This window comes from Schistosoma mansoni, chromosome W, assembly GCF_000237925.1.
Source record: "Schistosoma mansoni strain Puerto Rico chromosome W, complete genome".
In the NCBI taxonomy this organism is placed as follows: domain Eukaryota; kingdom Metazoa; phylum Platyhelminthes; class Trematoda; order Strigeidida; family Schistosomatidae; genus Schistosoma; species Schistosoma mansoni.
Genome location: NC_031502.1, coordinates 41,706,925 through 41,717,504, shown reverse-complemented (window position 1 = coordinate 41,717,504; position 10,580 = coordinate 41,706,925). Strand labels below are relative to the sequence as shown.

The following is a 10,580-nucleotide window of genomic DNA, read 5'->3' as shown; positions in this document are numbered from 1 at the left end:
TGACTCATGATTTCAACTGTGAAAATTTTGTTAGTATGTCAAAAGACTAACACAACTCTATGATAATCTACAATACGGGATGATCTTAATCAGTCATTAAAAACCAAGATGCAAAGTTGTCTAAAGGTATCTTTCGGAGCTCCACTGAGGGATTGTGACCAGTGAAGTTTAACAGTAATGGTTATGAGGCACAATATTGCAAATTAATGGAAGAAAGACGTCTAAAACAACAGATACCGGTAGAGTAAGCACTAACTACAAAATGTAAATGATCCAGGTTTGACACTCTATGGATATGGATTTCTGACAAGTTCAGAACTAGAACGAAGTAGATATACAGTATTTCCTGATTTCCAGTAGTTGTCTATCTAAGATCAGTTAGCATTATAATTTAACTGTGTAAAACTTATGTTGTATCCGGACTAGAATAAATAAATGATAACCGTTAGGAATTACTTATGGATTAATATTATAAGAATATTCTTATTGTACGACTATTATGTAACTATATTATGTGTTTATTTATATTCCCTTCATCATAGGCTTTTATTTGACCTATTGACTATGATCATATGATTTACTATTCTTGAGATTTTGCCAATTTATTAGTAACGGTCTCTCACAATCACAGCCCTTTTTTGGCTTGATTTGTATAATTGTTATTTTCTATGGTATGAAACAGTCTGGTTTGTTTGTAAATAAACCCAGTATGTCTAAAATACATGGCTCGTATCGCGGAGGCTGGTTTGGCATTTGACGTTTGATCGGCTAGGTTGGGAGAGAAGCTACTATTTCGGAGGACCAATAGGAATTCCAGGCTGCTCGTAAAGGTGTATGAGTCATTAGTTTGGTCGTATAAGCTGGCATCTCTAACTGGCGGTTGTATCACGTGATACAATTAATCGAGCATAGGGGCAATACAATAACAAATCCTTTTTGTGATGGATATGAGTAAGCGATTTGGCTTCACCTACAACTATGCTAAAAATGGCAAAGCGAAATTCCTAATCTTCATTGTAACGGAAAAATATATTATTTTCATACCAAGGATAAAGTGCGACAATAGGATAATGCCATACCACTAGATGAAGACTGGATCATGTAATATCTAGATGCACGATTCACAACCAAAAATCAAGAACCGGATAAAAACCAGACAGTAGATTGTTTAACTCAGTTATCGCACTCGAAAAACAGAACACAGTCTACAGTGAAATCCGAGTTATAATATAAACATATAGATTTGTACCAAGAATTATAGAGTGGACATATTTCTCTGACAAGTTAACCAATTATAGCTCACATCATTTATCTGTTGATCGCGTTTTCGCATTTGAAACCTGACAAGTCTTTCTATCGTGGGTGAATATTTCTCGTACAAACGAAAGGCCATTTCTATATTCGGTCATTTGGCTGATGTTTATAGATTTTGAACCCTGGTCAGTTTGAAATTCCGAATTAGTTCGGTGAACAAACTATTAATTTTTGGCTTTTAAGCTACTTCGATACTCGCACCAGTCAGTCGTGTATTCACTTCAGTGACCAAATACTTAACTCATCCCAGATGAATTCTTGGAATCTCCCGTCATAATGCATTAGTAGACATTGACTACATCTATAAGACACCATCAAAATGGTTAGTAAACTCACCTGTCTATTCATGTAGTGTCCCATTATTAGACCCTTGGCTTCTCACAAATTCTTGAAGCACCACAGTTACCGAAAGGGAGTTAGAAGTAAAAAAATGCAACTTTTCGTAAAATTAATGCCTTTTCTGAAAAAATATCAGGGGCATGGTCTACTAGTTCCCTGAAAAATATTTGCTTCTATCGGACTAACTGAATTGTGCAAAATGTATGAAACAAAGGGTAGCCAGAATTTCCTCCGCCTTTTACCTATATGAATCAGTTTATTAAGTAGGAATAAAAATCCATGTCTTCTAAAAGAATCTACTACGGTGGTCAATATACTAAAACTTCAACACGTATCATCCTATGGAACACCGCTGATGCATCTTGACCTTCACCTTCACATTCATCTTTGTACAGATCTAGGTCTTCAAGTAAAATGACACCAGAAACGAAATGTAATGTTTTCAAAAACGATTCGATCGAATCAAAGGTAATGAATACTTTGCTCTCCCTAGGTCCATTTATGGAATACATTTACTAGTATGTACCTATCATACTTAAAACCTAACTGAAATTTCATATCACAAATTCTTTTATAGACTCAACTGAATTCAATAGGTAACCTAAACGATGGACCTTGATCTGATGACGAAACTATCTAGATCGTTTGTTTTATAGACGTTATTTTAATACCAGAGACATCAATGATATGTGTATTTACGATTTCTTATAATTACCAAAAGCGAAAATATAAGAATTCACTTGTGGAATTGAAGACTAATACCAATACCTGATAGTGACTATTAGAGGAAGCATACTTTCTGACGTATAAAGCTTTTACTGTTTAATAAAAGTTTCATTTTGGTGTTACCCTAAAGAAGTAAAAGCCAAAGTAAGCATTGCAACAGAAAATTATTTATATCTAAATTAAATAATCACGAAATCATCTTAATGTTCACCTTTATAAACTGACCCATTTACTTTTCGAAAAACTTCAGAACATTTATTACTATTATTAACTTTATCATTTATAAAACTGATTAATAAATCAATCACAGAATTCTAGCAAGTTTTCGTTGTTGCTATTTCAGGGAATCGCTGAGTTTTAAAAACAATGATATATTGAGAAAATGCAATTTCTATACATGGTACTATATGCATAACGCCCGATGTTCGTTCCCTTCGTGAAGTGATGTTTGATTTATTCTCTGATCAGGTTAATATACAGCAATGTGTTGTCAACTCAAATCATCTAACACTTGATGTCATCTGAAATTCAATATTTTCATTTCTTCGTTTTTAAAGTAATCAGAAACAAAATGGAGAAGATATATGTTCAATTTAAATCTTCACCAATTACATCCATTCTGTTTAATCGTTTTGGCAAGCTTATTGATATTTTAGAACACGATCAATCTAATTGGGTAGACCTTGTGGTTTTTATTTTTAAATCGGATTGGATACATTCAAACTACTGAAAAGCTTATTTATTGGTGTTCTAAATTTACTAGTAATATATATTCATAAATTAATAAAACTCAATGAGACGAAGGATTATTTTACTAATTTCACTATGGAACCTCTTAGAGACTTCATTAGAATCAGCTCAGTAGTTAGACTCAAAGTTATAATAATCTTGGCAGTGTGCACTGCTAGCTTTGGTGTTTGGTACATATGGGGTCTTAGTCTAAACGAAATAGGACAGTATATTTCAAACTACCAAAACCTAGCAATATGGAATCTTGTTAGACAGCCTGTTTATTATCCAAACTTCAAAGATTTCAGAAAGTGAGACATTGTTCATTCTAGAGTACATGATGCTTTTTCAGTGACGTAATGATTGGGCGTCTTCTGTTAAATAAAACCAAGGTTAGTCTAAACTTATTTCCAACCTGATTACTTTTCATTTTCATTTTAATGAGAGTGCTCATGATAATATGTCTGGATGTCACCTATTCAATTATTATGTTGTTTTACAAATAACGAAGTCCGTTATTTGGACTCTTCTGCAATCACAGAGTAAAACTGATACTACCAGATTTATCAAATGCTTAATTCTTTCTCTGTAGACTGTATATAAACAGATAGAGACTAAAGTTTCACAGTTCTCTTTTAGATGTTGTCAATTCACGTATATGAAACAAATAGTAAATCTATTTCACATAGTTGAACTGATTCGATTTTATTTTCGTATTGTTCGCCCCAACAAATCATTCCTGTCTTACTTTTATCATCAAACTTGAATCACCTTGAACTTCTTCAACTAATTGTGTTATGGGCCTATATTAAATCGATATACTCCAATTGAACATGTTTCATATGGTTTCGTGTGAATTATTATTTTGTTATTAGTATTATAACTCGTACTCAATAACTGACATTGTGTGAAGTAAAATATTTCGATTATATTATAGATTATTTTTAAGTTAATGGTGACTATCTTGTGTGCATGTGAACGTGTCATAATCGAAAACACTTTCAATCGAAATAAACAAAATGGAGGATTGAAGTTTTGCTTTATTTCTTATGACTGTCGACTATCGGATATATAAATGAGAATTCGGTTTAACAGTTTACTAAAAATGGCTTACGAATCTAATGATTATATATTAGTCAGATACAGCTGGAACATGATTGAATACCTGAACGCAGTAGGTGTAAGACAATTATACGTCTGAGATAATGAAAGATGACATTGCTGTACTGTGAATCGATTGAGTTTAAACATGTACACTGTTGGATAACCAGTCAGTGGTCCTAGAAGTTAAGCGTTTGCGAACGAGTTCGAATGATTTTTACTCGATTCCCTGTGGCGAGATCATGGATGCCTACTGCTTAGGAGTCCGGTGCGTAGCCGAGAAAGCTGTCCAGTGCTTGCATGTTTTCAAACGTGATCTAGCTGGCAATTTTCGGAATAATCAAATAAACTCAGTTCTGTTTGAGCGAGGAACATGAGTATGCATAATTTGGTTACTTAACAATTTTACAATAAAAATAGATGCATCGTATTAGTCCATAAATAATCCTCATATGTTATCGTTCAGAATTCTCATCGGGATATAACAAGTATGTCAAATGTTGTTCACATTTGGAGTACTATATTAGTAGCATATTGTCTGAATTTCAAAATTATCTCAAAATTCTTTTTTTAGAAATATGAAATTATCATATACGGGCAGATGTTGGCAGGAATGAACAAAGATGTAACAACTTGTCCAGTGAACAATTGCGTTATCCATACTGATACAACTCGTTGGATTAACAGTGATCTTATTTTAATTCCAAACAGATTGTTTCCTTCCGGTAAGCGTCCACATCAACAGGCTTGGGTGGCATTTGAGTATGAATCAGCCCTCCATACTCGATTTAGTGATGAACTTAATGATAAAGTGAGTTTATCCGTCTCGAATATCCAATCTGATAAAGTTAAGTTTATTCAAATAATTACAGGTAAATAATGATTTATAATTACAGTTTGAAAGAACAAAGTACTGTTATAATATTCCTTTTTGTCTCCGTCTAATTAACTACCATACTTCATAGACAAATGAAAGCATGCATACAATCAATAATTAATTTGTAGACACTGTTCACCGCTGACTGAAGTCAGTAGAAAAAACGCATATGATTTTAGAGTAACTTGAGAAATTTTTTTCGTCGATAGTTGTTGTAGTGTAGACATTTCAGAGTAAATCGACAATCATAGGTTTCCCTATATATGTAAAAATTTTATAAGATTTGCATTATGTTTTGTTGGGTTTTCTCTGAGTTGGTTTCTCTATGCTTTGTGTTTTGTTGTACACAATAGTGATGGCTAATATTTTTGGCCTAATGTTTTTTCAAAATGTTTTTAAGTCTAGTATCTACTGATGATTTACTTTTACACATCTACAGTGAAAGATGTCACTTGTACTTAGAATAGATATAGGGTCTCTTAAACGTCTAGTAGGATAAAAAAATTTATCTGATAGAAACCTTCATTTTATTTATTGTATATTTCTCAGATTAACTTCACTGCATCATATCGATTTGATTCAACTATTCGCACACCTTATGGAATGTATACACCAGATGAACCTAAAACAGATATCAATAAAACAATCCAGTTGATAAAATTGGAGGATATAGCCAAAGGAAAAGATAGAGCTGTCGCTTGGATAGTAAGTAATTGTAATCCTAAGAGTCCACGAAATGCTTATGCAGATGAACTATCTAAATATATTACAGTAAGTTGATTAAATCAAATGATTCAATCAGTTATTCAGTATTAATTGTCTGATAATTATTCACATTACCAAACATAACCATTTCTTTCGAATGACTATATCCTGCATATATAATAACTTTCGTCTAAATTAGAGCGAATAGTTTTACAGTATTTGGGCGCCGAGTTGACGTAAAACATTAAATAGGTATAATATATTTGTAAAATCTCAGCGAATGAATTTGAAGTAAATCCAACGTTTCTCCTGGCAATCTGATCCAAGCTCTTTCAAGGAAATATTTCCTACTAAATATGTCCTGCATACTTCATGCTTTTTTTACAGTATAAGATAGATTTTCCAAAACCTTATGGACTTTCATCTCATATATGTAAATAATGTAATTGTTATAATGTATCGAGTGATTTATGTAAAAGTGAGAACAGTTGCATTTGATAAAATTGAGTATCTGGGTCATGATTTCTGACTTAAAATCTGATCAATATGTCTTTTTTACATGATTATATTTTCCGAATTTTTTCTGGTATCAGTTAGATACCAGAGTATTCATCTTATTTCTCACAATCATCTAGAGGAAATAAATAACTTTTGTTATTTTTGACACATTGAGGTAAATAGTAAGAGATATGAACTGGATATGTAATGATTTAGTGTAATGAAAGCTGGTTAATCTACCATTATTTGCTAATACGAATATTTCCAGATGTACAATAACATTCAAATGAAAATATTTTAAATATGGTAGTGAATTATTCTAGTTGTTTACTCAACATTAAATGTAGAATAACTGATGGTATTGTGAGTAATTATTCTCTGTATAGGGCTGTAGAGATTGTTGAGTTTAGATTGATATCATGAATGAATCAATGTTGGACTACCACTAAAAACATGAGAGCATTAGACGGCTATTTCATCCCGGTGTGGGACTCCTAAACAGTGAGCATGCACGACTCCGCACGTGAAACTTGAACCCAGGACCCTTGATCTCACTCGGGATTACTTAACCTCTAGACTACTGAGCCAGCAACCAGCAATGTTAATGTCTAACTTCAACCATTCCATGACATTGAGCGACCGTCCACTATTGTCTTCAGTAACTAACTGCCTCACAATAGTGCTTCCAGATTTTCAATAGTGTTATAACATTGATCCATTTACAATATCAATCGAAACTCAGTAATTATATTATTAAAAATTTCCAAATTCGTTCTAAACAGATTCTAGTAATCACATATGAACTTATTTGGTAATACAGGAAAACACTTTGAACACTCGGAAATGTATCATTATAAAGTGTAAATAATAAAGGTGATTATTCAATACGTTCATTAGAAATACTAGAAAACCGATGTTGGAAACGTTTTTCAAAAACAGTCTTCATCCACCTCTTCAATCAACCTTATCATATTCGAAACTGATTCATAAAATACAGTCCATATCGTAATAGATAAAAATTATATCTGAAATAATCTCAGCGATTGAAATTTAAAGAATTCCAACGTTTCGTCCAGCAAACTTGTCTGAAATTCTTCAGGTAATCAAAATCATCAAATGAATATACAGCGTTTAACGATTAAATCAAAGTAAATCTACACTGTGTTAATCCAATCATATTTAGATGCTGACTTTGGTAAATCGGATAACATGAGTCAGTTAAATGTAAATCATGTGAAAAGTTTATGATCCATTCAGCTCAGAGAACAAACCAACATCAAAGTTTACGATGTGAATATAAAGCAATTAGTCCCTTTGATAAATTTCGATAATGTAATAAGAATGTAATAACCTGATATGAATATAAATGACTGAATGAATTGTGTGTGTATGTATGTATGTATGCATGTCTAAGACGGAGTTATCAATGATTGATATTCGGTGGTATTATGTTTTTTATGAAGGAAAAATGGAAGTGCAAATTGATGGGTGAAAAATCGTTTCTGAATTATTGATGTGCATGTAAAATGAGAATCATCAATGGGATTGCTGAAAATAACTCATATTAATTTCAGTCGAAATAACGATGCATGTGAAATAAACAGGTTGAATAAAGAAAGGGTCCAATTACTTGTTAACGAATATTTGTAATGTAGTCGCTAGTTGAATACCATCCTTTCGGTTCAGACTGTTCTTGTTCGTCCACATATTCAGCGCTTCTGATGTCAATCATTCTTTATGAGTGTTAAAACTTTTCTGAAGTATTTTGGTCCCCTCAAAATTAATCTTGTGTCCTGTTTACAACTCGTGTAACGCTATCGCCTACCTATTCTCAAGTTTCTTTTGGTCAACCGAGGATTTGGGAACATTTTTTTTCAATCACTTTTGTGTTCCTTCAACCTCATATCCAATTGTTTTGGTGTTTCTCCCACATAATCTGCATTACAATCACAATAGTTCATATCATACATTCGAACTATAAAAGAATTACATAATGTTTCATTATGGCAACTGATCAATAACGAAATAGCTTTTAATTAGTGTTTGACTAAAATAAATAATCAAAAATCTTTCATGTAGTTAATAGTTATCGTTGGATCTTAAAAGGTAATTACAAGATTATTAGAGTTACAATATCTATTAACACAATTAACTTCTTTCATCACGTGGTCAGGTTCCATCCGTCGACTCTTTCAAAAGAAAGTTGGATCAACTGAGAGACCATCGTTGCCAGGACTAACACAGGCCATCAAGCCTCCTGTCCTTTCCAAACTGAAACTATTGACATTAGTTTATTCTTCTTATCTTTGTAACAGATTTTGTTTTATTTTAGATAATCGAACAGCTGAAATCGTGTAACTTTAAAATCTTTTAATATTTCGTTTTATCAGAAAACGTACATAAATTTCTAAAGTTTCTTTATTTGATTATTTAGAAAATGTACTTATTTTGTATTTCAGTGAACGAAGTAGTTTTGTACACCTAAAATTCTATTGTTTGCAAACAAGCTTCAGTTATTAGGATTAGTCTTTTAACCATAGTGTTTTTAACTTTAGGTTGATGTGTATGGTCGATGTGGTCGGATGACCTGCTACGGTTCACAGTGTCTTGATTTGGTAAAGAGACATTACAAGTTTTACTTGAGTTTTGAAAATTCACTATGTCAAGATTATATAACAGAAAAATTCTTCTTGAACGCCCTAATGTAAGTAACGGTTCATTGATATACACGTCAAAATAGTTTGCATATTGTTTTTTTAACTGTAAGCTAACGATTTCAAATACTATGTAAATATTGTTATTACATCATGGATACAGTTTTTAAGATAAACAAACTGTTCAATGAAAAATTACTTATTTCCTGATTTGTTTAACGAGATTGACTACACATAAAAACTAAGGTTCTTAGAATTTAAGGAAATCTACTAAAAAGTAGAGTTGTTTCTGGAAAGCAATAAACGTATTTTTCTGATTGCTATGGAAGTAGTTTAACATCAAGGTGACTGTATGCTTAAATAATTAATGAGGCAACTCGATCCCCTTGAACTGAATCATCTGAAATTCTATAGACCATATTGTATGGTAAAAATATATAAAGTGAAAGTGAAATATAACAAATGTTAAAAGATGTAAAAAGGTTTCGACTGATAAGATTCTTTTTAAGCATCAGCGTATAAATCACACCTATCAGGACAGGTGATTGGAGAGTTTTGAGAATCTCGTTTGAAACACCTAGTATATTATTTACTTACATGTATCGCGTGTATTGCGAAGTGTAATTTTTTTAAAGGTTATATTGGAAAAAAGGTGGTTTTTTGACCAATTTCAAGACACTGGGCACTCACGTCTAAGCATTTAGATAAACCTATGTGTTATTGGACGATTTAAATCATCAATACTTTAAACACAGGCACACTTTATAACCTCTAGTACGTATCATCATCAGAAATAGCTATCTGACTAAAATTTATTGGAACTAACTATTTTTGTTTATATTTATTTAGGAACAATGCATTACCCATAGTTATGGGTGCCTCAGTTGAAGAGTATCACAAGGTTGCACCACCCCATTCTTTCATTCATGTGGATCAATTTGAGAATCCGAAAGAACTGGCCAAATATCTGAAGTATCTTGATAAAAATGATACAGCATACAACGAATATTTCACTTGGCATATAAAGGGTGTTGTGACTGTATGGTCGTTTAAGCCGGAGTGTGAATTTTGTATACTTGCAAATGCTCTTCCTTATTTTAAGCCAACTATACATGAAAACTTTATGTTTTGGTGGAAGAATGGATGTAAAAACAGAACATTAAGATGGTAAGATGGTTTTTATGATTGCATTAAATAGAGGTTTTGTTTAAGTAGTTTCTACGCTTAACAGTAAATTTAACCATGTTTATCAGAGTGACAAGATGAAAGTTAAGTAGTCAACATGAAACTTAATCATGGCTTCTTTTCAACTAGGTCCGGAAAAACCTAGGAATGGCTCACTAATTTCCTAACATTTCCAAACAACATAAGTACTGTCTAGAAATGATCATGGGTTATTTGTAGCAATGTTAAATTTCAAATCCCGATTTAAAACAAAAGTACTTTATTACAAAATAAAATAATAATTAATAATGACTGGTCTGAAGAGCTTGAGTTCGCCAACAATGTCCCACACTTGACTTTATGTAGAAATACAGGCTAATAATTACAGTTGATTGATACACACTCCACACTAAATTGTACTTGCAGTTATACACGGTAGAATGTCAGCATTTTACTATGTTAGTGATCGTTCA

At 32.3% G+C, this 10,580-nt stretch overlaps 1 protein-coding gene across 1 annotated transcript; it reads left to right on the top strand.

Moving 5' to 3' along the window:
- Window positions 1-3,174: 3,174 nt before the first annotated feature.
- On the top strand, window positions 3,175-10,114 carry Smp_054300 (putative alpha(1,3)fucosyltransferase; the record flags this gene model as incomplete). The annotated part of the gene is made up of 6 exons (XM_018789739.1): window positions 3,175-3,419; window positions 3,461-3,500; window positions 4,784-5,020; window positions 5,636-5,857; window positions 8,845-8,993; window positions 9,793-10,114. The coding sequence occupies exons 1-6, from the start codon at window positions 3,205-3,207 to the stop codon at window positions 10,112-10,114; spliced, it is 1,185 nt and encodes a 394-aa protein (XP_018655152.1). The 5' UTR covers window positions 3,175-3,204.
- Between the last annotated feature and the right edge of the window lie 466 nt (window positions 10,115-10,580).